Source organism: Monodelphis domestica, chromosome 8 (assembly GCF_027887165.1).
Source record: "Monodelphis domestica isolate mMonDom1 chromosome 8, mMonDom1.pri, whole genome shotgun sequence".
Taxonomy (NCBI): Eukaryota; Metazoa; Chordata; class Mammalia; order Didelphimorphia; family Didelphidae; genus Monodelphis; species Monodelphis domestica.
Genome location: NC_077234.1, coordinates 46,858,160 through 46,885,566, shown reverse-complemented (window position 1 = coordinate 46,885,566; position 27,407 = coordinate 46,858,160). Strand labels below are relative to the sequence as shown.

The window sequence follows — 27,407 nt, the reverse complement described above, 5'->3', positions numbered from 1 at the left end:
AAAACCTAAATTGGAAATCCTTAAAATTAAAGGAGAAATTAATAAAATCAAAAGTAAAAGAATTATTGAACTAATAAATAAGACTAGGAGTTGATACTTTGAAAAAGCAAATAAAATAATTAAAATATGGGTTAATCTAATAAAAAGGAAAGAAGAGAATCAAATTAACAGTATCAAAGATGAAAAGGGAAATTTCACCTCTAATTAAATGGAAATTAAGATAATTATTAAGAATTATTTTGACCAATTATATAGCAGTAAATATGACAATCTCGGTGAAATGGATGAATATTTATAAAAATATAAATTGCCTAGATTAACAAAAGAGGAAATAAAATACTTAATTAATCCCATCTCAGAAAAAGAAATTGAACAAGTCATCAAGGAACTTCCCCAGGGCCAGATGGATTCATAAGTGAATTCTATCAAACATTTAAAGAACAACTAATCCCAATAAAATACAAATTACTTGACAAAATAAGCAAAGAGGGAGTCTTACCAAATTCTTTTTATGACACATATATGGTACTGATTCCAAAGCTAGGCATGTCAAAAACAGAGAAAGAAAACTACAGACCAGTCTCCTTAATGAACATAGATGCAAAAATCTTAAATAAAATACTAGCAGAAAGATTACAGCAAGTTAACACAAGGACTAGTCACTATGGCTAGGTGGGATTTATACCAGGAACACAAGGATGGTTTAATATTTGGAAAACCATCCACATAATTGACCACATCAATAATTTAAACAACATAAATCACATGATTATCTCAATAGATGCAGAAAAAGTCTTTGACAAAATACAACATCCATTCCTATCAAAAACATTAGAATGTATAGGAATAGAAGGACACATCCTCAGAATAATAAATAGTATATTTTTAAAACCAAGAAAAGAAGACATGGGAGGAGGGGAGGAAGGGGTATGATAGCTCTCTTTAAGAATTTGAAGGTCAAGTGGAACTATGTGGTTCAGTGGATTGAGAACCAGACCTGAAATGGGAGGTCCTGGTTTTAAATCTGTCCTCAGATACTTCCTAACTGGGTGACCCTGGGAAAGTCACTTATTTTCCATGGCCTAGCCATTGCTGCTCTTCAGCTTTGGAACTAATATACAGTGTGGATTCTAAGATGGAAGGTAAGAGTTTCAGGGGGAAAAAGAATTTGAAGTTTTGTCATGTGGACAAGGGATTAGATTTTATCTATTTGTCTTTAGAGGGCAGATCAAGGAAAAGCAGGTAGAAGTTATAAAAATGCTAATTTAGGTTTAATATCAGGACGAATTTAATTACATCTATCCCAAAATAGAATGGGCTTCCTTAAGACATGGTGTATTCTTTCTCTTTGGAGGGCTTCAAGAAGATGTTGGATATCTCATGGTATCTGTTGGTATATGATGGGGGAGATTCCTTTGGCCTGAGGGTTGGCCTCATTGCTTGCTGAGGGCTCTTCTGCTTTTCAGATTCTGTGATTCTGGCTTTGAATCAAATGAGAAATGACCTATTGTTTAATGTGCTTTAATTTGACTAGAAACACTGGAAATCAGAGTCCAAATAAAGATGAACTCAATACCCATCCAGTCTAATCCATCCCTTAGTAAGAATCTGCTCTATATTTTTTGTACCACAACAGTGCCTGCCCATCCAGGCTGTGCTGGAAGAATTCTCTTGAAGGGGAACTTGCTCCCTCCCAAAGCATCTCATTCTATTTTGGGGTGGCTTTTAGGGAGGTCTTTTTGCCATCAAACTTGAATTTATCTCTCTACAACCTCTACCCATTGTTTCTAGTTCTGCCCTCTGGGACCAAGCGGAAACAAATTCTTAAGCTGTCATATAATAGCTTTTCCAGGTCCTGAATTGAATTCTCCTATGTTTCTCCTCCTGCCCAAATCCTAAACTTCTCTTCTACAAACTAACCTCCCCTAGTTTCTTGCATTGACCTTTGCCACTGTGCTTATTATCCCCTATGACATTGTCCTTTCCAAAACTTGTCCAGCAATGAACAGCACCATATGTGTACATGTCTGAGAAGGGTACAGTGGGACACTCACCTCCTTTCTTCTAGATAGTATGCCTTTCTGAACTCGTTTAAGATGTGCAGGTAAAATAAATTCTAGCCTAGTTCTTGATTTTTAATTTAGACATTATTATTGGAAATGAATCAAATCGTATTATTTGCTGTTATCAGGGAAGTAAGTTACCAGGGGAGGAGAGAGGGCCAGCAGTGGCCATATTTGGAAAAAAGATGACCAGCTCAGTTGGAAGGTCTAGAGGAAGACTTCCATTATGTCGGATGAGCCTCCTATGAAGAAAACGTGAGCGAGAGATGCTTGGAATGAGAATGTGCGAAGAGGTCATAAACGGTGCCTCTGGAGGGATGTGGATACGGTCACATCTTCACAATGAAGTGTCCATATGCTACTTGCAGAATTCTTCCAGTCCTTGAATTTAAAACAATAGGAATGAGCTCTTCCATTTTTATGGCTCTCTAAACCCATCAGAGCACTTTCACATCCATCTCTAGTTGTCATGCTATCACGAAATGCTATAATTTGAAATTTGGAAGGGACATGGCTTCACCTGTGAAACAAGTCATCCCTTGTAACAAAGAAGAAGAAAAAGAGGAAAGCACTTCAACAGAATCAGGTCCATCTGGTATAGTATAGTATAGTAGTAGTCTCTCGGTAACCGAGAATGATGATTGTCTTTGTGCGCTTTGCACAAAAACACTTGTGCGTGAAGGAGATTTAAGTGGAAAAGTCGATGCACTGAGACAGTCCCACTCTCTCAGCATTGGAAGCCTGGGTCCAGTGGCACGAAAAGTCGTTACACCTGGAGACTTCCTCAGCTGCATTGGATGGCCGTGTTGTCTTTTGTGCTCCAACACGCCCTAAGCACTCCACAGTGCTTTGCTGTGTCGCCCTCTCAGCCGTTGAACCTTCTTATTGGTTTCTTCCGTATATTCCGTGATCGTAGTCCTCACCTTTGCACAGAAGGAAGGGATGAATATTTTCCCTGATTTTGCTCTAAGGATGAACTTGGTCATTAGAATTACTATTCATTTCATTTCATTCTGTTTGCATCTTTGTGGACACCATGCATTTTGCTTTCCCGGTTTGGCTTATTTCAGTGTATCCATTCAAATCTTCTCATGCGTCTGAATTCTTTATATTCATCTTAGAGTGCAGAGATATCCCATTACTACTATTTATAGCACTACTGTTTGTTTTGTCATTTTCCTCTTGGTGGGCATCTATTTTGTTTCCAGTTCTTTGCTGTTGACCAGTTAGTAAACATTTATTAAACACCTACTGTGTGCCAGGTACTGTGCTAATTGATGAGGCTATAAAAATAGCACAAAAAACCTCCCATTCTCTTCCCCCAAGCAGTTCACAGTTTAATGGAGGGGACAACAGGCAAACAAGTGTGTAAAAACAAGCTATCTACAAGATAAGATAAGAAAAAGCAATAAAAATAGGAGGATTTGGGAAACGCTTCCTGTAGAAAATGGCATTTTAGTTGGGACTTAAAGGAAGCCAGAATGGTCAGTAGTTTGGTCCAGAAGAGACGATGAGGAGGGAGAGAGTGTTCTGGCATAGGGGATAGCCCCAGAACATTCTGAGAGCCAAGAAAATAGAGTATCTTGTTCTTGGAACAGCCAGGAAGCCAGTCATCAGACTGAATAATATGTGGCAGAGTGACTGGTGTTAGAAGACAGGAAAGACAGGAGGAGATTGGGTCATGAAGGACTTTGAGTGTCAGAGGATTTTGTATTTGATTCTGGAGGCCATAGGGAGCCCTGGGATTAACTGAGTCAGGAGTAACATGGTTTGGGAAAATCACTGGGTTGGAGTGGGAAGAGACTTGTGGCAGACAGGCAGATCCACCAAGAGGCAATTGACAGTAGTCCAGGCATGAGGTGATGGGGCCCACCCCCGGAACCCGGAGGAGTGGCAGTTTCAGAAAGAGGGATATACTTGAGAGATGTTACCAAGGTAAAACCCATGGGTCGTGGCAACAGATTGAATGGTGGTGAGAGACTGGCAAGAGTCGAAGATAATTCCACAAAAAGTATTTCACAGAATATTGTGCTGAATGTGGGTCCCTTCGTTTTGTCTTGATGTTCTTGGGATTATATTCTAATATTATATATTGACTCAATATTATATGTTGATTTTTATATACATAAAAATGAGGTCTCTGAGTCAAAAAACAAAGATATTTTTACCTCACTACTACCTTGCATTGACTCCAGTAGCTTTCCTAAACTACTCATGTAGTTCTCAGTTTCCATTTCCATCAACAGTATAATAAACATATTATACTATTATTCCTCTTTCCATGACCCCTCTTACATTGGCCATTGCCACCATTTTGTTCAGTGTGATGTGAAACTTCACAATCATTCTTGATTTGCAGTTCTTTTATTATTAGTGATTTGGAACATTCTGTTTTATGATCATTAATAATTCTTTTTTAAGCCCTTACCTCCCATCTTAGAATTGATGCTGTGTATTGGTTCCAAGGCAGAAGAGTGGCAAGGGCTAGGCAATGGGGGTCAAGTGACTTGCCCAGGGTCACACAGCTGGGAAATGTCTGAGGCCAAATTTGAACCTAGGACCTCCCATCTCTATGCCTGGCTCTGAACCATCTAGCTGCCCTAGATCATTAATAATTTTCAAATCTTCTTTTGAGAACTATGTAGTTGTCTTTAACTGCTTTTAACTGGAAACTGAGTTTGAGATCATTCTTCTAGCTATAGATACAATTTTAGGAGATGAGAAAATTAAATTGCTAATGAATTAAAAATAATTGTATTAACCTTTTCAGAGCATATTTTCCTGAGAGTTTAATTTTGCATTTCTCCTGCAAGGCTCTTCTCTAATCACAAGATTCATTCCGTTTATTCTTAGGGAATGATTAATTTTGCTTGAGATACTTTGTCATATTTACTGGCCCTTCTCAGCGGCTTATGTCATTACTGTTAGTGGGAGTGTGTCTCTTTGGAGACATGGCAGCATCCTATTTTTCTCTTCCAAATGATGAAAATTATTAAGTAACTAGTGTCTTTAAGAGATATTCCAAATTAGATACTAGAGAAGAAAGGGATTCAGGATGTCATGGAAAAGCAGTGACTGGTGCAAAAATCTAGGTTTGTTACCTTCTCTGGAAAATATCTTTCCAGACAATTACATTGTATATTATGAGGATCTGAAGGAAGTAGATGATATTTTTTATAACCTTTAAGCAGGGCAATGTTAGTTTTTTCCAAACAAAATTCACAGCTTGCCTTTTACTGAACAAAAGAACAAGATTGTTTAGGAAAAACAAGGCAAGATCCTTATGTAAAAAATGATCAGAGGCTTTGCTTCTCTCAGGATATATCAGAGCAGTTGATTTTTAATATTCAGAACTTGTAGGATCTTTCTTTAAAAAATCTTTTAAAATAGTGATGCCTTTAAAAATGTTGTAGTCATTTCTGTATACTCCTTACCTAGTCTTGCCAAAGTTATTTGTAACAAAGAGAAAGATCAACAAAACCACCAACAGCATTGATCCTGTCTGACGGTATATACAACATTCTGTATCCATGTCTGGAGCTGGGATTGGCCATTAATGATGTATTGTTGTGTATAGTGTTCTCCAGGTGCCAGCACTGATCTTCTTTATTTCTAAGAAAAAATTAAGTATACCACAGTGATTGATTTTGGCTTGCCAATAGTCAATCTGGCAACCAAGCATTTATTAAACACCTTTTGGTGCCAGGCATCATATTAGGCGTTAAGCATGCCAAAAAATTGGAAACATCTAGTCTCAGGGAGGTTAAATTCCATTGGGTGAATAATGTACACAGAAGTGTCTGTTTTTATGAACAGAATGGATACAATATAGTTGAATAGTTAAATTCCCCCTGGTGGGATTGGCACCAGTAGTTGAGATAATGAAGAAAGGCTTTAGTAGCAGCTAGGTGGCTCAATGGATAGAGCACCAGGGTTGGAGTCAAGGGCACCTGGGTTTAAACCTGGACTCCACAGATTTCTATCTGTGTGACTCTGGGCAAGTCACTTAACTCCATTTGTCTAGCCCTTGTTCTTCTGTATGAGAGTTGTTACTAAGACAGAAATTGAGAATTTTTTGAGAGAGAAAAAAAGATAGGCTTTGGATAAGAAGTCATGCTTGAGCTCTATCTTGAAGGAATTTTATAAGGCAGAAAGAAAGAGGAAATGCATTAGCAGCATGGAAACTGAGCAATAGAAGGACAAAGAGACAAGAAAAGGAGAGCTATGAATGAAGAATAGCAAGAAGGCCAGCTTGGTTGGCTCATAAGATTCAAGAAGAGGAAAAATGTTCAATGAGGCTAGAAAGAGAAATTAGAGTTAGATTCTAAAAGGCTTTAAAAGCCAAAGAGAGGAGTTTCTATTTTATCCTAGAGGAAATAGGGAGCCATTGGAATTGGAGTAGAGGGACCAGGTCTGCCCTTCACTAAAGGAAAATCCTTTTGTCATCAATGGATTGGAGATAGGAGGGACTTGAGCGAAGGAGACCAATTAGGCCATTGCTGTCGTCTAGGTGACATGGGGATGTGATTAAAGGAACTATGGAATGGACCAGTAGATAAGGTGAGAGAGTAAAGACAGAGGTACAATCTGCTATAGTAGATGGGAGGGTATGAGATCCAGGACACATGTAGAAGGGTTGGACTAGGCAAGACCTCCCCACTCATTACTAGAGGCAGATGGAACAGAGGAAAGAGTGAGGGATGATTTCAGAGCATTTTGTAATGAAGAAAAGGGGAAGAAGCAAAACTCCTCAGTCTTCTCAGTAAAGTAAGAGATGATGTCCTGAGCTGAGATAGTGGGTGGTGAGGGATGTGTGGGAAGCATGAAGAGAGAAAGTTTGGAAGAATTTCTTTGGGAGATTGATAGGGAATCATCTTAGGGAGGAATGAAATGATTGCCTTGATGCGTGGTTGTGGGAATTCCTTTGACTCAGTTTAGCAGCATGTAAGGAGTAATTAAACGTTTGTTTATTTCTTTATTTAAAAAACCCTTCCCTTCTGCCTTAGAATCAATACTGTGTACTGGTTTCAAGGCAGAAGAGCAATAAAGGCTAGGCAAGGGGGTTTTAAATGACTTGCCCAGGTCACTTTACATTTCTTAAGCACCTGCTATGTACTGGGCGCCATGCTGAGTGCTCATAATACAAAAGAAAGGTACCACTTTTCCTACTTAATATATCTTGTTTGTAAAGGGCTGGTATTTCTGTTCTTTTTCCAATTTAGGGTGGAATTTTAATTCCTTAATGATTAGTGGAAAGCTGTTTTTAATTTTAAAAAGTTTCTGAGGATCCCAAATCCTTTATGAACTATAATTACATGCTAAAGGATAAACTATAACAACCACGGGCATTGAAACCAGATTTGGCAACTGACCTTGTTTTCCATGCCTGATCAGATCATTTGCAATATAGACAACAGTCTTAATTAAAGGTAAAGAGAGACATGCCTGTAATGAGTCTGTCATGGATTTATATATTTATAAATAAAATTTATTCTTGGATAAATTACAACCTCTTTGGCTATTGGTTTCTCATCTATAAGAAGAATTGAATTTGATGGCCTTTAATTAACAGCCTTTCCAGCTCCAGAAGCTATTATCTTAAAGCCTTCCAGTGAAAACATATCTTTCTAAATGAATCATTAGTTGAATTTGCTGTCTTATTGCTAAGTGTACCCAAAAGGAAAAGCCGGAAACAAAATTTTACTCTGAAAATACATATAAATTAGAAAGTTAATAGAGGAGTTAACTTTAATTAGATTCTTTTGGACACTTTGCTTAGTTTTAAATTTAAATTTTCTTCTAAAACCTTTACCTTCTGTCTTTGAATCAATACTGTGCATTGGCTCCAAGTCAGAAGAGAAGTAAGGGCTAGACGATGGGGTTTAGGTGACTTTCCCAGGATCACATGGCAAGGAAGTGTCTGAAGCCAAATTTGAAACTGGGACTTATCACCTCTGGTCTAGGCTATCAATCCACTGAGCTATCTGGCTGCCTCTGCTTTGCTTAGTTTTTAATCCACTTGGTTTCCTAGTCAAATTTTTAGCTTCATGGGGGGATAGTTACCTTTAATTCAGTAAAATCAAAGGAGTGGGATAGGACTAGATGAATTTTAAAATTAAGGCCTCCTTCAGTAACAAAATTCTATGGTTTTACTTCTGCCTCCTGGATGCTTTTAGAGTGGCCTTTATAGGTGTTTTTCTTAGTTATTTCATAGGGAACCTTATGCCATCTATTAGTAAATAATGTTGTCCGTGTTTATTCGGAGTTCTTCATTTCTCTAAATGTTATTTCAAACACATACCAAACTCAGGACACCAAAGAGCAAAACCTCATAGATATGCTCTATCATGTTTTGACTACAACCAATAGAATTATGAATATTATACTAGGCTATTATGCAGACAGCCCTTGTTCATTATTGAGATGTTCAGCAGTCTCTCTCACAATCTGGTGGAGTAATGGAGATGAGAGACGCTGTATGCTCAGGCCCACATGATTAGGCATCACACAGTGTTCTGCCATAGCACAGAGGTTCGTTTATTATATAGGCTGGTGATTACACACTTCTTTGGCACACAATCAATTTTCTACATATGTGTTTCCATAGTACTTAACAACAGATGTGTAGCCTAAGGAGATAGTCAATGAAACATTGTTGTTATAGATGAATGACATAAATAGGGTGATCTAGAGGTTAGTTCTCCCTGACCTAGGAGAATCTGATTGTTACTTTTGGTCAGCTTTCACAATCAATCACAGTTACTTAGGAGATGGGTAACAAAACATTTCTTATTTAGGTACAAGGTTAGAGGGCGATTTAATGACACCAGATTTGGGATTTTCCTCAATTTACAAGTTACATTTTTCTTGTGTTTCATTCGGGTACTTGGAGATGTTGCTCTGGCTATTGTAACATAACAAATCAATGAAGTATGTCCTGTCAATCTGGGCTTGAAGGTGATTGATGTTCTTGGCTTGCCTGGCTAGTAATGGGGGTGAATGTAACTCTGTGAAGAGGGAAAGGGGGGCGGTAATGATCTTTAGGATTTAATTCTGTGAATGTAATCTTTTAGGGTAATACTCTGGGAGATTAAGGTGGGATATATGTGTCTTGACCCTATAAGTATTTGCTCTCATATTATTTCTCCTGTATTGGGGAGAGAATAATAATCATGACAAGTCCATTAATAGGGAAAGTTGGAGAGAGAGAAAAGTCAGAGGGGGGCTTTGTTCTCAGGGGGGCTGCCTTGCAGTTCCTGTCTCCCAACTGTGACCTTGTCAGCCAGTGGGGATCTGTTGGCTCCCCGCAGTTCATTACCCAAACTGGTAGCTCTTTAGAGAACAGAATATCTCTCACTCTCATTCTGCAAATTAGCAGATGGTCAGTAGACAGTTGGGCAGCTAGGTGTCCCAATCGATAGAGTACTAAGCCTAGAGTCAGGAAGACCCAAGTTCAGATCTAACCTCATACACTTATTATGTGGTTCTGGGCAAGTCACTTTACCCTGTTTGCCTCAGTTTCCACATATGCAAAATGAACTAGAGAAGAAAATGGCAAACCACCCCAGGATCTTTGCCAAGAAAACCCTAAAATCGAATCAATAAGACTCAGCCACAACTGAAAAATGACTGAATAAGCCAGTCTTGAGCCCTTAGGAATGGCCTGCACACATCTATACCCCCACAAAAGCCTACTTCACGAATTGAGGACTTGCTCTACCTTTTGCCTCCTGAAGCCCATTTACTTGTGTCTAATGGAAACATTCTTGCTTGCTACATATTTGAAAGTCAGTTATCCATTCTTTAAATGTGACTATCGATAAATTGGTAGGTTAGTCTCTTAGTCTAAAACTTCTGTATTGTGCATTATTGTAGTTTTTCTTCCCTGTTTGTTTAATGGAGCGGTATGACTGAGCTTGTGATTCACTTCTGAATACTTAAAAATTGATATTAGTAGTAATATAGCTCATGTTGTACTTTCATTGTCAAATAAAGATGACTCATAAAACGTACTGGCATTATGACTGGCACCCCCCCCCAATCTTTTTTCTTTCTACCTTTGTGACTCTAAACCTCTAAATCTGATACAATTAAAAATCTATCACAACGTATCACAACTTTACTTTCCAGTGGTGGAATGATTTATGATCATGGACTGTAATCATTTACTGGTACAGTGAATATATGTTGACTACATATTAGGAAGAAACCTCCCAAAGCAATCAAGTTGCCATGTCAAGGTAGAGGAAAAAAATGAGCTCTGTGATTGATGTATTGAATGATTAATTCTTACTCAAGGGATTAAAAATGGCCTCAGAGCAGAGTTGTAGGGAGGATAAAAAGGGAAGAATATGAAAAAGTTATTTAATAAGCAGAGAAAATATAAATTGCAAATGGGGGATATAACATGGCAGGGGGAATCTGTATGTTAGAGGTACAAACATTAGCAGGTATAATGAGAAAGTGAGACGGTACTTCTACAATGGAGAACCAGAGAGAAGGAAAGAACAATCTCAATTAGTCGACTTTCTGCAAGAGTACAGTATTTTGAATTTGAGCCCTTTGTTGTACTTTCAACTACCACTTTGGGTGGTGCCATTTCCCCTCTGTTTTACTTATTCATCTCAAGTACCTAAAGTAATTATTTAGGACTCAAAAGGACTTGATACATCAACTACCTATCTCTGACGTCCATATATCTTCTGCTGTGTCACATGTGGGTAGTGTAAAAGCAAAAAGTTATTCACACATACCATCTACCTTATTCTTTTTTTAAAGTATTGACTTTTATTTTCCCCCAATTATATGTAAAAAGAATTTCTAACATTTTTTCAAAGAATACTGAATCTCAAATTCTCTTCCTCCTTCTCTCCCTATCCCCTTGAGATGTGTCTACATTATTCTTAGAAATAATTTGCCTGTAGGTTTCATTTTTGAATCTCCCAAGCCAAAGGGATTAGATGCACATCAAACCCTGGAAACTTCTCATACTCAATTGGTGAGTTTTAAAGGCAGATAGGAAATGCAATGGATAGAGTTCTGGGCTTGCCAGGAAGACCTGTTTTCACACCCAGCTGTGTGATCCTGGGCAAAACGCTTTATCCTATTTGCGTTAGTTTCCTCATTTGTCAAATGAGATGGAGAAGGAAATGGCCAACTACTCTAGTGTCTTTGCTAAGAAAAGTTGGGAAGTTGGATATGACTAATCAACTGGGGCAGCAAGGTGGCCTAGTGGATAGAGTACTGGGCTTGGAGTCCAAAAGGATTGAGTTAATAGCTGTGTGATCCTAGACAAGTCACTTAACCCTGTTTGTTTCAGTTTCCTCAAATGTAAAGTGAGGTGGAAATGGAAAACCACTACAGTCTCTTTGCCAAGAAGACTCCAAATGGGATCATGAGTTGGACGTGAATGAAAATGAATGCTTTCATTGGGGGTTGTTTTCAGATATTCCTGGTCTGTGGAAAAAGTAATGCAAATCAGTCAGTCTTCTTGATTTTCGTGGTGTCACTGAGGAATTGGTCAAATTTGCCTTGAGAAAACCATCTTTTCATGGAGAATGATAAGGAAAGGAAGGGGGAAAGGGAATTTTCAATCATTTTTAGTGAATATTCAGTTAGTAGCTAATAGGTACTGACGTTCTTATTTTCACTCAGCCACATTTAGAAATGCCTACAGAATCCTGGAAAAAGCAAGCGAATGTTCCAAAAAGGGTTGTCTTTTTTTTTTTTAATGAGGTATAAGATGCTTTTATGAAGCAAAGTCACCATCCTTTGAAGACAACTTGAAAATGACTCTCTGGATCCTTTTAAAATTGTGCTCTCTTGACAAATCTCTTGGCATATTTTTGCCTTATCTTCTGTTTCTTGACCTCCTTCAGCTTTTATATTTTTTTTATTTGAGTGCCAACTGTATTCCATGCTCTAGGTTACCCTTTGTTTTGCCCAGGAAATTAGTGATTTATCTTTTGTTTGTTAACAGAATGGACCCAAATCTCTACAAGATACCTTCGGGAACAACTGGCAAAGATTGCAGATTTTTATCACCTGGCTTCAGCCCCAGGCAATGGCTCCATGGCCATGCCTCAAGAGGTGGAACAAGCTCTGAAGCAATGGGAGTACAATGAGAAATTGGCATTCTATATGTTCCAGGTAACTTTGCCTGGAATTGATCCAGAGCTAATTAAAATTCCTTCCTTCCTTCCTTCCTTCCTTCCTTCCTTCCTTCCTTCCTTCCTTCCTTCCTTCCTTCCTTCCTTCCTTCCTTCCTTCCTTCCTTCCTTCCTTCCTTCCTTCCTTCCTTCCTTCCTTCCTTCCTTCCTTCCTTCCTTCCTTCCTTCCTTCCTTCCTTCCTTCCTCCCTCCCTCCCTCCCTCCCTCCCTCCCTCCCTCCCTCCCTCCCTTCCTTCCTTCCTCCCTCCCTCCCTCCCTCCCTCCCTCTCTCCCTCCCTCCCTCCCTCCCTCCCTCCCTCCCTCCCTCCCTCCCTCCCTCCCTCTCTCCCTTCCTTCCTTCCTTCCTTCCTTCCTTCCTTCCTTCCTTCCTTCCTTCCTTCCTTCCTTCCTTCCTTCCTTCCTTCCTTCCTTCCTTCCTTCCTTCCTTCCTTCCTTCCTTCCTTCCTTCCTTCCTTCCTTCCTCCCTTCCTCCCTTCCTCCCTTCCTCCTTCTCTTCCTCCCTTCCTTCCTCCCTCCCTCCCTCCCTTCCTTCCTCCCTTCCTCCTTTCCTTCCTCCCTCCCTTCCTTCCTCCTTCCCTCCTTTCCCTCCTTTCCTCCTTCCCTCCCTCCCTCCCCTCCCAGATACTCAAAAAGAACAAATGAAACCATATGGATTATATACACCAAACATTTCTCAAATTAGGATAAAAATATAATTACTTGAATATATCACTGCTTATGTCTATCTGTGAGAAGCAGTGCAGTGTAACAATGAAGAGAAGGCTTTGGTGTTGGGAAGTTCACCTGGATGAAATCCCACCTCTGACACATATTGACTTTGTGACCTTGGGCAAGTCACTTACCTTCTCAGTGTTCTGGGAAGCTAACATGTGTTTCAGAGAAGAGGCCAGCCTGCCTTGGTAGAGGGAGTTTCCTCACCTGGGAATTTATGATGCTGATAGAATAACAGGTCTAGTCTGTCTGTATATTTCTCCTCTCTTTCCTCTTCCTGCCTTTCCTTCTCCTCTTCACCATGCTTTTTTTCCCCATCCCCTTTCTATCTCTATCTCTGTCTCTCTTTCATTCTCCTCATTCATCTTCATCTTTCTCCTTTTCTCTCTCCCTCTCCCTTCACCCCCTTCATTGTCTCCCTGTCCCGTTCTCTCTCCCTCTCAGACTCCCTCTTATTCTTCCTCACCCTTTCTCATATGCATATTCAAAGGTGAATATTTGTGTGTGTCTGTGTACTAAGGAGAGCTCATTCTGCTCTTGCAGTCCCAGACCCCAGCCTGAGGTTTCCTTGATGTAAGGGATGCTCATTGAGGATACTGCCCCTCTTAAGACATGTTTGGACCTGCTCTGTAATATCTGGTCTTAGAGATTTGTATGTGGATCACATAACAAATCTTCACCAGGGCAAGAATTGAACTTAAATCTTGACTTAAGGCCAGCTATTTACTGCCTTACTCTCTTTCCTGTGTGTAGTCCATTGTTTGCATTTAATGTTTATTTACTTATTGCAGTCACCTCCTCTCAACAGAATAAAATGACATTCGAGTTTATAATTCCTATTTTATTCTAGAGTGGGCCTTGAAGATACTTGTTCAGAAATCTCTTTGGGCTGACATTGCCACTAGACTGTGAGCTCCCTGAGATCAGGGATGTTTTGTATTTGTATCTTCAGTGCCTAGCACATTATCGGACTCATTTTTGCTTATTATATGATTTTGGGTTAATTCATTTGATTAGACTTTATTTATGATTTATTTCAGCCAGCAGTTTTCAGAGTATCATCTGGGGATCTCAGGGGATATATGAGGTCAAAACTATCTTCATAATAATACCAAGACTTTTCCATTTTGAATGCAGTAAATATCAATAGATACGCTCCATGTAAACAAATGCTCTTTGTGGGAAGATTGTCTGTCCTCCATAATTTTTATAAGTGTAAAGAAGTCCTGAGACCAGAAAGGTTGAGAATGAATGACTTGGCCTAAAGCAAAATCCCTTGCAGTTCCTAATTTTAGGAAAAGTCAGGCTTACAGAGATTGGAGAAATTGAGTAGAGTCTAAAACCTCCTCTAATTAATTTCCGTTATGTGCCTGTTATATGCCAGATGCTTTGCTAGGTGCTTGAGATACAAAGGCAAAAGAAAATAATCCACATCCTCAAGAAACTCACTTGGGGTAGAGAAGGAAACAAGACCTACCTCTATATGAAATATATACAACCTAATTTTTAGGGATGGGGTAGGTCTAAATGAAGGGCCATTTGCAGACAGAAGATGAGAGCTTCAGAGGGCTCAGTGGAAGAGTAGGGATGTGGGAGGGCTGAAGTGGATATGGATGGGAATGAAGAAGCAGGGAAAGAACCTTCAGAGCTCTTGAGCTGCTATTGAACCTGAAACCAACCAGACTCCAGGGCTCTGTTATGGATTCACATGTATTTACTTTGTTTTAGGAAGGAATGCTTGAACGGCATGAATATTTGACTGGATCCTGGATGTTCTGGAAAAAATCAGACAGTGGATGATGACCTCCTCAAACTACTACTACCACTGATGCTGCAGGTGAACAGAGCAGATAAAAGATAGTAATCTGAAGGAATGACATATCATACACTCTTTCTCTCTTTTCCCTCTCCTTTCTTCTCCTCCACCTAGAAGGATCATTGGCTGTGTATTTTGAGGACAACCAGGTGGAGACATCTAGTAGGCAGTTAGTGAGAATGGGAACTCAGAGGAAAAAAGAATGCTTTATAGCTGGTTAAAAAAAACAAACCTTCCTTTTTGTCTTAGAATCAATACTGTGTAAAGGTTTCCGGGCAGAAGAGTGGTAAGGGCTAGGCAGTGGGAGTTAAATGATTTGGCCAGGCTTACCCAGCTAGGAAGTGTCTGAGGCCAGATTTGAACCCAGGACCTCTCCTCTTTATGTCTGGCTCTCAATCCAGTGAGCTACCTTGTTGTCCTATAGATGATAGCTTCAAGAATTAATCTTGTTCATTTTGACCCCAAAATGAAGAACTAGAGCACATTGAGTGAAGTAAGCTTGATTTAGGGAAAAACTTCCTTTTAATGGAGTTGAATGGGTTGCCTTGGAATACATGTTTCCTTTCACTGGAGCTCTTCTAACAAAGGCTGGGGAGCTAGTTGTTGGGATTTCGTTCGAGAGGATTCATTTTCCCACGTAGGCTGATTGAGATGACTTTTGAGGTCCTTTCTAGCTTGAAAATTCTGTGATCTCACCTTTTTGACGCTCTTTCCCTTCTTCTTCTCATTTTCCCCTTTTAACACCAAGCTAAAAAAGTAATCTAGAAGTTCTTCAAATGCATATTTATTTGAGGACCAACTCCAGCAGCCCTGGAAAGGAAAATTAGGAATAAAAGAAAAATTCAATTATTTTAGATCTGGTCTGCTTACCTATGACATAGTTAGTAGATCTGTTTTAATGGTTGGACCACAGTCTTCCTTATTTGAGGTGATGCACCTGAAGATTTTTGTGGGGTAAAATGATGAACTTTCTTTTATACATGCTCAAGACAAACTGGACATGACATGCTGACTCCACTGCTGTCTTTCTCTTTCAGTATTCAGAAGAGTTTGTTCAGTCCGCTTACCTGTCTCGTCGTCTTGCCTACTTCTGTGCCCGACGCCTGTCTCTCCTGCTGAACGATAGTCCCAATCTCCTAGCTGCACATTCACCACACATGATGATTGGTCCAGCAATCCAAGCCTATCAGCATCAAGCCCAGCTGCACCTGGGCCAGTAATGAGCCCAGTCCAGATGGCTGGTTCAGACTTCCTTTCCTGCCCACAGCATCGTCCACTAGTTTATGGACTCAGTTGCATGCTTCAGGTATGCCTTTAGTGTTGATTTTTCCATCAGACAATGTTTTTAAGAATGCTATTAAAATGTCTACAGGTGTGTGACAGCATCTAATATAGTGTCTTCCACTTAGAGATTGGAATTTTTAATGTACTTTTCTCCCCAAGAGCAGCGATATTGATGGAGACATTAAAAACAAACAAAAAAAATTTACCTTCTGTCTTAGAATTAATATTGTGTATTGCTTCCAAGGTAGAAGAGCTGTAAGCTCTAGGCAGTGGGAGTTAAATGACTTTCTTAGGGTTGTCTTATTGAGATCTCAGTTTTCAAATCCTGCCTTTGAGACAGAAAGACAGACAGATTCTCTCTCTCTCTCTCTCTCTCTCTCTCTCTCTCTCTCTCTCTCTCTCTCTCTCTCACTCTCTGTCTCTCTCTCTCTCTCCCTCTCCCTCTCCCTCTCCCTCTCCCTCCCTCCCTCTCTCTCTCTCTCTCTCTCTCTCTCTCTCTCTCTCTCTCTCTCTCTCTCTCTCTCTCTCTCTCTCTCTCTCTCTCTCTCTCTCTCTCTCTCTCCCTCTCCCTCCCTCCCTCCCTCTCTCTCTCTCTCTCTCTCTCTCTCTCTCTCTCTCTCATCTCTCTCTCTCTCTCTCTCTCTCTCTCTCTCTCTCTCTCTCTCTCCCTCCCTCCCTCCCTCTCTCCCTCTCTCCCTCTCTCTCTCCCTTTTTCTCTCCCTCCCTCATCCACTGTCATTTGCTGGAAATTTTACTTATCCTTAACCATTATCCATTATTGAAAATCCCAGTAGGTTGTCTTTTCATGCCTAAATGATTCTTTGAAGGATGTTCCTTCAAAGGCAGACCCGTTGACATCCTGATAGGAAAATTGGCTTGCGGTTGGTAATTGACTTTTTGTTTTTTGATTTGCATCAATAATGCTTATCAGCATCAAGGAGGCATGGAAAGATTCAGTAGTTCTATTACCCAAATCACTCTTGACACCTCTTTGCATAGCCAGACAAGATGGCAGCTAGTAGAGATTGTTTCCTTATCGTATTTGTATCCTTAGTGCCAGACACAGTATCTAGTGAATAAGAGATGTTTAATAAAGGCTTGAATGATTGATTGAACGATTGCTAGGATGGGATCAGGGATTCATCATTTATCTATACTGAGAGTTAGATGCTGATTCTGGACCTATTGAAAAACACCTGCTGTGCTCTGAGTTCCCCTGGACTCAATACATGCATTATATGGTTTTTCCATCTGAATTCAGCTCGTGGACCAATAGTAGTCTCTATATGTTTTTTAACTGTGAGGGAAACTGTAATAGGAGTAGTTTGTATTTTGTGAAATGGGGAAAGGAAAATGGAACACTGGCTCTGTTTAGGGTTTAATACTCTCATCTGTTTCTACATGAATGTTTTACAAATAGGTAAAATTTCTCATCAAAATTGCTGATTGCTATTTTTTAATTCAGACTTTATTTTAATTATTTTATTTAATTATGTTCAGTCCCCTCCTACCTAAATACTAGGGCTCAGCTTTTTGCTCCATAGTTATGAATAGCTTAGATTTCACTTCTCCTTTACAAGCTCATTTTATGCTTGTCCCCAAATTTAATTACTTTTTTCAGTAAGGTGTTATGTTATTTTTCAATGTTTAAAGAAGTTATCTAAAAATATTTTTATTGGAAGATTATATTAAAGTAGGGTAGATGTAGAGAGAGAGTCTGTGTTTATATTAAGATGTGGTTTTAGATTTGATGATGCAAGAAAATCAAACATTTTAATTAAATTTCTAATAAAAAACACCAAATGACTAAACAGAGACATCTTTATTTCCTGAAAATGAATTTTCTTTCCAGTTTTAGGAGAAAGATGCTGGTTGATTTCAAAGACCCATCTACGGGTCTAGGGGGTTAGTTTGAGACTTCAGCCTGATGCTGACTTGTTCAGTCAGATCACAGCTTCTGGGTGGCTTCCCTTCCCTTTTTTGGTGTGAAATATGGATTTTCTTCTCATTGCCTTGAATTGTACAAGATTAGGGAGGACGGGGGGAAAATTTTTCAGGTTTAAAACTCTTTGGCAATAAATGGATTGTAGCAAATTTCAGCCCACCATCATTAGAAGCATCACAGCCATTTGTTACTCAATTTCCCCCACTAACTATATTTCTCCCCTTTGTTTCTCTGCAGACTGTAACTCTTTGTTGCCCAAGTGCCTTGGTGTGGAATTATTCCACAAATGAAAATAAAAGCGTTAACCCAGGCTCTCCTTTGGATCTGCTTCAAGTTGCTCCCTCCAGTTTACCTATGCCAGGTGGGAATTCGGCATTTAATCAACAGGTAGGTTTTCCCCTTAAAATGGAAAATTCTTCATGTTTCACCGTGGATCAGCATATAGACTATTGGACTTAAGAGTCAGGAATTCCTGGATTCAGATGTGGCTTTAGGTACTTAATTGCTATCTGTATAACCCTGGGCAAGTCCCTGATAATCTTCACCCCTACCTCCTTGGGTTGTTGTGAGCATCCAGTAAGAGGGTGATGTTCATAAAGTTCCCTGCAACCCTCAAGGCACTCCAAAAATGCCAGCTGTTAGTATTATCCTGGAAGAGACTTTGGGTCAGAGTCGGGATCCCCTATTTAGGTCCATCTGTGATGGCCAAAGACCAGCGTCAATGAGAAACCAGCTTGGGTAAGAGTTATTCACAGATTATCCTTCTGGGGGCACAAAGTAAAGACTATATTACAATTATGACCACTTTCCTTCAGTTGGGGGCATTTGGAAGTATTTTTTATTTTTCTCACCCAAAGAATAGCAGCTAAGTTCAGTTTTAGTGGATTCCCCAGGGTTAGCGTGCCCTTGGAATTTTTACCTGCGCGCTATTTCCGCATTGACATTTATTATTATCAAAATTGATAGTGGGATAGTTCAGTGAAGCTTGTAAAAGTGCCTTTCCCCCTCCCCTAAAGCCCTGAAAAAGTCTATACTTGAGCCATGGGCTGCCATTCCTAATGCCGTTAAGAATGCGAGGACACCGTAGGATGCCTTAGTCGTGCAGAGAAGCCTGACATGATTGAGATTGGAATGGTGACTTTGCAAGCTGAAGCTAATTAGAAGCAATCATCTTTCAGGTTCGGGCAAAGATCTATGAGGTGGAACAGCAGATAAAACGTCGGGGCCGGGCTGTGGAGGTTCGGTGGTCTTTTGACAAGTGCCAGGAATCAACAGCAGGTATTGCAAAGCAAAAAAAAAAATGAATAGTTTTGGCACTTGAACTCCATGGTTTGTCTTGGATTCTTAGAAATAGGTTTTCTATGAAGAAGAGTTTTTTGATACAAACACTCGATGGCCAGTAGGCAGAGTGCCATGACCACGGTAATTGGCACTTTGTCCCAGAGTTCCAAAATTCAGAGGTCACTGCCAACACTTGAAGACCTTCAGCATAGTCAGTCAACAAACATTTATTAATGACGTATTTATCATTGAATATTTATTAAGTACCTACGGTGTGCCAGGCACTGTGCTGAGCACGGGGGTACAAAGAAAGACAAAAGATAATTCTTGCCATTGAGGAGCTCACAATTTAATACAGGATCAACTGATCTAATATTGAGTTGGCAAGAGTAATTGATTTAACTGGGAATTTTAACCACCTTCAAGATGAACTCTCTCCCCATGAGTAAAAATTCTTGGTTATATTATTTGGTTCATGCATTGGATCCTTGAACCCCACAGTTGTCCACCTTTGGACTTTTTTTTTTTTTGGCAGAGGCTGAATTTTGTGAGAACTCTTTGAAAATTGTTGGTGCAGACTTCACTCCCCCTCTCTCAGTGATTTTTGTGATGTGTGACCTGATTTCCCCCCATGTCACTGAAGGCTTCATTTTTCTTCATCTAGGGGTCACCATCAGTAGAGTCTTGCATACCCTGGAAGTCTTAGATCGGCATTGTTTTGACAGATCTGACTCCAGCAATTCAATGGAGACCCTTTATCATAAAATTTTCTGGGCCAACCAGAACAAAGACAACCAAGAGGTAATGACTATTTTCTATCACCTTGTCGTCTATTTTCTGAGTGTAGGAAAGAAATGGGAAGAGCATTGACTATGGAGCCAGCAGACATGGGTTCAAATACTGCCTCAGAAACTGGCCCCTTGGGCAAGTTACTTCATTCCTCTTGGGCCCAGGGTCATCATCTACCAAATAAAGGAGCTAGGCTAGGTGACGTCTGAGGACCTTTCTTTCCAGTGCTAAATCTGTGAAGTTCTGTGCTGATTCTGTGGGGTGATACCATCATTAACCCAAGTGACCTATAATAGGACTAATAAGACTCAAGTCTACAATATTAGATTCCCCCCTCCCGCCATCTTTGTTCCAGTTGAATGTGCTTTGTTTAATGATTAGACTCCATCAAAATTTTCTTGAAGGAAAGAAATTACTTAGAACAGAAGGAAGTGGACTGTTCATTGTAATAAAAAGTCTTTGACACAGCCAAAGAACAACCTAGCTAAGTTGGAGTGGCTTATCACCAGAAGGCTGACCTCCAGGGAGTAAGTTTTTTTTTTTCAATAACAGAAAATTAAGATTAATCTAAGGTGAGGGCAGCTGGGTGGCTCAATGGATGGAGAGCCAGTCGTAGAGGCAGGAGGTTTTGGGTTCAAATTTGGCCTTGTACCCTTCCTAGCTGTATGACTCTGGGCAAGTCACTTAACCCTCATTTCCTAGTCCTTATCATTCTTCTGCCATGGAATAAACACATAGTATTGATTCTAAGACGGAATATAAGGGCTTAAGGAAAAAAAGACCATGCCAATATGGTGGAATCCATCAGCTGATGACATTATAGATCCTAAAGTAGTCACAAAAATTATGTTCACTGATAAAAATGTCCCTCATTGTGTCCCTCTCTCCATCTTCCCATTCACCGGTATATATCCCAGATAATTATCAGTCCCGTTTATGGATCATAATAATTATTATCAGCATAGAGTGCTTGAAGTTTGCAAAGCCCTTTGGCTCGATCATTTTATTGCTTATTCTTCATCACTGCTCCGATGTCAGGTTATCTCTCCCTTTGTTCTTGGTTAGCCAATCAAGGGAGGTCAAGTGATGGACTTCAAAATGTGATGGGAATGCCTATTATTATTAATATGATCATCATGATTATAACTAATTTTCTATTGTCACCTTATTCTCAGATGTGGGTTAAAATCTTTTCTGCTTGTTCTGATTCTAGAATATTTGGTCTTAAGAGCAATTCAAATCAAAATGGGAACTTGAGATACTTAGGTAGCATCTTGAGCGTCTATGGGCTATGCTAAGTCTGGGGATAAAACAATGAAGAAAAAGCACAAGTTGGCTCTGTTCTGGGAAACTACAAGGAGCTCAAAAAGAGTTCCTTATTTCTGTAGGTTATTGGCATAGTTCTGAGCTTAGATGGAGAAGGGGGTGAAATCCTGCATAATACTTGGATTGTGGAATGTCACGAGAAGAAAACGATCAATCTGTGGTGCTGGACCCTTACTGGAAGTGATAGTTGAACCCTAAAAATTTAAGCATGAAATATGAGGCTACTAAAAGGAAAAGAGGGGAACGTGGTGGTCTGAGTATGTCCGGATCACAGACAAAAGGTGTCTGAGGCACGTTCGATTTCCCCTTTTATCACTTGAGTACAATAGCAGAAAGGCATTTTATTCTCCTGGGAGGGAATGACCAAATCCATCAAAATCATTCAATTCAGACTGCCAGCCTGCCTAGATGGCATTATAATGAACGTGCCCACTTCAAATCATTGTTTGGCTTCTTTTGAGGAGACTTAATAAACCAATTCCAATCGAATCAAAGAGGGAAATGGACCTCGATTGAAGATGAAGGTTGCTGATTCTGTCATGGGTACCAACCATGCTGAGGAAATTCCGAATGCAGGATGGGAAGCTGGATGATGAATCTGAAATCCTTGGGCACTGGCTTGATCTTCTCGGGTCTCTTTTCCTTCTTTGTAAAATACGCAAGTTGAACTAGGTGACCTCCAAGATCCTTTCCAGCTCTAAATCTGTGGTCCCAAGAAGTCAAACCCATTGACATCCTACGGCTAATCCAACCCATGGAAATGTCTCTTTTTCACTTAGTTTTGAGTCGCTCCACTAGGTGGCAGCTTGTTACTAGAATTGTGATTTGTGAACTGGCACATTTTTATTTTAATTGTTAAACGAGTCGTAGGTGTGTTTTCTCAGGATCTGTAGGAACAAAATGATGGAAAAACGTCAGGATCACGCTTTGACTTAACATGTCAAACGTTTCCACCCAATAATTTGGAATGGACAAAATGTTAGCTATCCAGAGACATTTTTTTTAAGTGCAATACATTTGGGGGATTAGCAATTTAAAGAGGAAGCCCCCTCTTCCATTGTAGCTCTCCGATGACCTTACGCGTGTTCTTTCCATAATTCTTCCCGTAGTTCTACACCTCACATCATTTGTCAGTCCTCCTGATGAACAGAGCCCAATTTATAATGTATTCATAGGTACCAGCATACTGCAGAGTTGGGGAAATGATGTTTTATGCATGATGGGTATAAATCCACTTTGTCTAATATTTAAAACTGTAATTCCTACTGGTGGATGCTGCTGAACAATTTGATTTACTGAAAGAAAGGATAATTGAATTCTGATAGGTGCTCCTACAATAGGGGCTCCCAATTTGATGATTAATAATAATCATCATGGGGCATCGCCTCTATGATTGAATGGCTACATGAGGACAAAAGAAGGTTGGGATAATTGCTTTTCATCAGATGTTCATGTTACCTCCTTTTCTTGACTATTTTGGTGATCATAAATGATTTTCTGTTCAGCTGGAAGTTTCTATGCTGAGACCTGGGTTCTGCCACTGATACATCATATAACTTTGAACATGTATGCCTTGGCTTCCCCATCTATTAAATGGGGATTTAATGTGGTGCTGCTTACTTCAGGGAGTATAACACAAGCCTTTTGAAAAGTAGTAAAAGAGGGAGCAGCTAGATGACTCAGTGGATTATCGAGCCAGACCCAGAGACTCAGGAGGTCCTGGGTCCAAATGGGGCCTCAGATAATTCCTACCTGTGTGACCCTGGGCTAGTCACTTGACTCATTGCCTAGTCCTTACCACTCTTCTGCTTTGGAACCCATATACAATATTGATTCCAAGACAGAAGGTAAAGGTTTAAAAAAAAAAAAGAAGAGTAGCAAACACTATATAGACTTTTTATAAAAACTTCTTACAGAACTTTTGCCCTCCATTTGTTACTTTTTAAACTAGTTTTTTTTATTTAAATAATTTTTAAATCATTGAACTTTTGTTTTTTAACTCCCAACTTCTTCCACCTACTGGGAAAAAGAAAAGAAAGAACACTATTCTTTATTAAGATTGTGCCATGCAAAATGTCAGGCTTAGGATTCAGAAACATTTCTCTTACTTCCCTAAAATGCACTTCTCATTTTTTAGTTTCAGAATGAGGTTCAGGCACAGGCCTTTAACAGGAAGGGGAAAAAAAAGAAAACTGATGTTGTTTCAACAGATCTGGAGCCTTCCAGTGGCCAATATCCCCTTCCACCCCACAGGTGTGCCACTGTTCCAGAACTGAAGAGTTATAAGTAACAAGGGATGGATGTTAACCTTGCCCTCCCAAGACCAGACCCAGGGCTCTTTCTCTGATCCCACAAAAGCATCTTCAATCAAATTTCAAAGCCAAGAATATTTTAGGAAACATCAGACTTCATACCAGCATTTCTATGAACTTGATTTTTATTTTTAAAAATTTAATAGCTTTATATATATTATATTTTATGCATCTTTAAAAATTATTCTAAAAAGGGATCCCTAAACTTCCCCAGAATGCTAAAGGAGTCCATAACCCATAAAAGACCTAAATACAAGAAATGGCATAGCCTGGAAATCCTTGCTTTCCCCCCTTTGCCTTTGTTCATTCCCTTTCCTGGCTAGGACCTGGGGTAGGAGGGATATCATTAAGCATGACTCTGGTCCCTTCACCCCTTGTGTGAGTGAGGGATGTGACTGCCACAAGGAGGGCCCCGTTTGCTGACTCAACAGGCAGCACACTGTTTATGTTTCTCCTTTCTTTTCTTCCCTTTTGTTATATAATCACTTCTGGAATGATTAGGAAAATAACAGTTAGGGTAAAAAATAGCTGGAAATCCTGAAAGTGCCCTGGACTTTCCTCCAAGTATCCTTACATGAGGACCTTTTATTTTATTTATTTATCTATCCATTTATTCATTCATTCATTCATTCATTCATTCATTCATTTATTTGTTTATTCATTTATTCATTTATTTATTTATTTATTCATTCATTTATTCATTCATTCATTCGTTCGTTTGTTTGTTTATTTATTTGATTAAGAGAATTTTTTCATGGCTACATGATTCATGTTCTTTCCCTCCCAGAGCCAACACACAATTCCACTGGGTTTTACACGGGTCATTGAGATGAGAACCTTTTAGAGGATGAAGTGGCCCATAAGGCCATTTTGTCCAACACCTTCATGGTACTGATGAACATTGCTTAACTGGCTAGGAGGTATCTCGGGGGCATTCCGACCCAGCCTTCCTGATTTCCCATCCCTGATAATTATTCTCCTGAAGAAAAAGTCTCTTTCCACACTGCATGCAGCCTGTGTAACTTTGGGGACAAGCCGTTACCTTTTTATTGAAGATCTTTTGTGGAAGAGCAACGTCTTTACAGTAAATTGTGACATCCAGTGCTCTGCCCTCAAACCACGCTGTGGCCTCCTAGTGCAGTATTTGTCAATGAAGTAAGTCTTCCTACGCCTACGGCCCTAAGGAGGAAGAGGGGAGTGACCTCAATTGAGTAAATGTCCAGTTACAGGAAAGTGCATATTTCTATGGAAAGCGTTTCTTTAGGATTACGAATGTGGGAAAAGAGGGAAAGAACATGAATCATGTAACCATGGAAAAATGTTATATTTTTATTTACTATTTATTAAATAATTATTTATATTATTAACAAATAATAAATAATTTAATAAATGAACACATAAAAATAAAAAAAGAAATGTAGCAAAAATGCAGCAAATTTATAGAGTTGATGTTGGAGGGCTTTGGAAGGCTGGGCGTAGAGATCTTTTATTTTAAAATTAAATATAATTATAAATAAAATACAATATTAAGTAATAATTTGATAAGAGCTAACATTTATATAGCACCTACTATGTGCCAGGGCTGTGCTAAGCATCTAACAAATATTATCTTATTTGATTTCAACAACCCTGGAAGGTAGGTGGTTTTTATTCATCTCATTTTACAGATGAGGAAACTGAGGTAAACAAATTAAGTGCTTTGCCCAGGTAATTGTCTCAGCCAATTTTAACTCAGGTTTTCATGTCTCTAGGACCAGCACCTAGCTAGATGGCACTGTAGTTAAGAGTAGTAGAGGAGGAAAAGAATCAAATCTAATCTTAGATACTTACTAGCTATGTGACCCTGGGCAAGTTATGTCACCCTGTTTGCCTCAGTTTCCTCTTCTGTAAAATGATCTGGAGAAGGAAATGGATAACCACTCCAGTATTTTTGGCAAAAAAAAAAATCCAAATAGGGTCATGGAGAGTCTGGTATGAGTTAAAACTAATGGATAAAGTTTAGCTAGAGGGTGCCCTTTGTTGGTACAGAGACTAGAACTTAAACTCGGGTCACAATAGAGCTGGGCTCTTCATCTCTGACACTCCTCTCTCCATATCTTATTCCCTTTCCATGAAAAAGAAAATCTGACAAAAATTCAGTGAGATGAAAAGAATTTCAGAAGCTGTTAACAAAATAAGAATAAAATAAAATATTCAAAATAAACTAAAAGCATGCCATGGATTCTTCAGTGGCAGACTTCACAAACTACATGGGGATGAGTTATCAGAGAACCTGCTCAGTCTGTAGAAGCTGGACCAGCAGAATAAGTGGTGGCTTTGAACCCCAGCCCTTTGCCTGACTTCATGGGAGACTTGAACAAACCACTTCATGTCTGTGGACCTCGGTGTTCTCATCTCCAAAGGAAGGACTTTGGTCTCTGCCAACCCAAAAGCTCCAAGCCTGTGAAGTGAGGCACTGAGGGATTGTGGTTAGCATTGGAGGAGGGAGCATCCATTGTGGTGACATCTCATTTCTTTGGAAGGGGATCCACTTTCTCTTCAATTATATTCAAGCAGAGGCAACTTTAAACCTTCCTCTGTTGGTCTAGTTATTTTATGAGATGTAGAGACTCCAAGAATCTGCAGCTGAACCTGAAGAACGCTGATGAACCAAGGCAAAACCTTGACAATTAGATGCCTGAGTTTTCCTTGCTTGAGTACCCATGAGGATTTTAGCTTTATAATAGGAGAAAATAAAAGCTTTGTTAAAGATATATTGTAATATATAGATGTTTTTTGGTCACTCCTTCTTTGGTAAGGACTAATCAGTGGTTCCATATTATTTTGAGTTGATCTTTCTCCTGAGATCTCTTTTATGGTCACAGAATCACATCCTTGTAGCACTGGGAAAGCTCCACATTGTGTAAATAAGGCTCCCTTCTGCGTCATCCCCAAAAAGTGCTCATCACGCTTTCTCTTGAAGGCACTGAGTCGGAGGAGACCCATTATCTCCTGAGCCCATCCATTCCTCGCTCCATTTTCAGATAGTTTTATCTGTTGGACATTTTCCATTAACCTTCCATTTTGAGCTTTTTTTTTTTCTTGGTTTTAGCCTGCCTCATTCTAAAAGTTTCTTCATTGCATCTGGAACGTTGGCATGCTAGAAGCTAGGGATGTTCGAAAGGTGCATATGAGATGGAAGGGGCAGGCTCAATAATTTTAATTTTGCTCATCAAATGGATCTCATCCTGCCTACTTTCCTACTAAAGGGGGTGCTTAGGCTTTGGGACAACTATTTCCTATGCTGCTCAGAAGTATTTTTCCTAGGTTTAGTCCTGCATTTGGAATGACTGAAGTTTCTAGAAGCTTGTTACTAGGCATTGCATGTAGGGATGTATTTAATTTAGCATCTCCACGTGGAAATCTCAGTCTAGTTATACGTGTTGGGAAAGTAGAGGTTTTGTTCTCATCCTGGAATCCGCTGCAGCCCAGGCATTTCCAGTTGTGATCAGTGCTTTAGCCTTCTGCTAGACTCTTGAAAGGAAGTGAGATGATTCTGCTGAGGTTTAGTCCACAGGAGTGAGGAGGAGCCCACCTTCGAGTGAACTGTGATATTGGGCAACATCCTCGTCCTGTTTTGGGGGATTTTGTCCCATTTTCAGAAGACAGAAAACAGGTCACGTCTGGGACGAGGTGCTCCCCAACCCCTTTTTTCTGTTCTTTTTATCTGAA

The 27,407-nt window shown here is 39.6% G+C and overlaps 1 protein-coding gene across 1 annotated transcript in view; it reads left to right on the top strand.

The window, feature by feature from the left end:
* MED12L (mediator complex subunit 12L) overlaps window positions 1–27,407 on the top strand; it is a 625,295-nt gene that overhangs the window by 285,650 nt on the left and 312,238 nt on the right. The window contains 9 exon segments of the mRNA XM_056807762.1: window positions 12,043–12,212; window positions 14,672–14,699; window positions 14,702–14,731; window positions 14,734–14,780; window positions 15,797–15,926; window positions 15,929–16,065; window positions 18,226–18,375; window positions 19,167–19,266; window positions 19,934–20,070. Of these exon segments, the coding sequence (XP_056663740.1) occupies window positions 12,043–12,212; window positions 14,672–14,699; window positions 14,702–14,731; window positions 14,734–14,780; window positions 15,797–15,926; window positions 15,929–16,065; window positions 18,226–18,375; window positions 19,167–19,266; window positions 19,934–20,070 (929 nt within the window).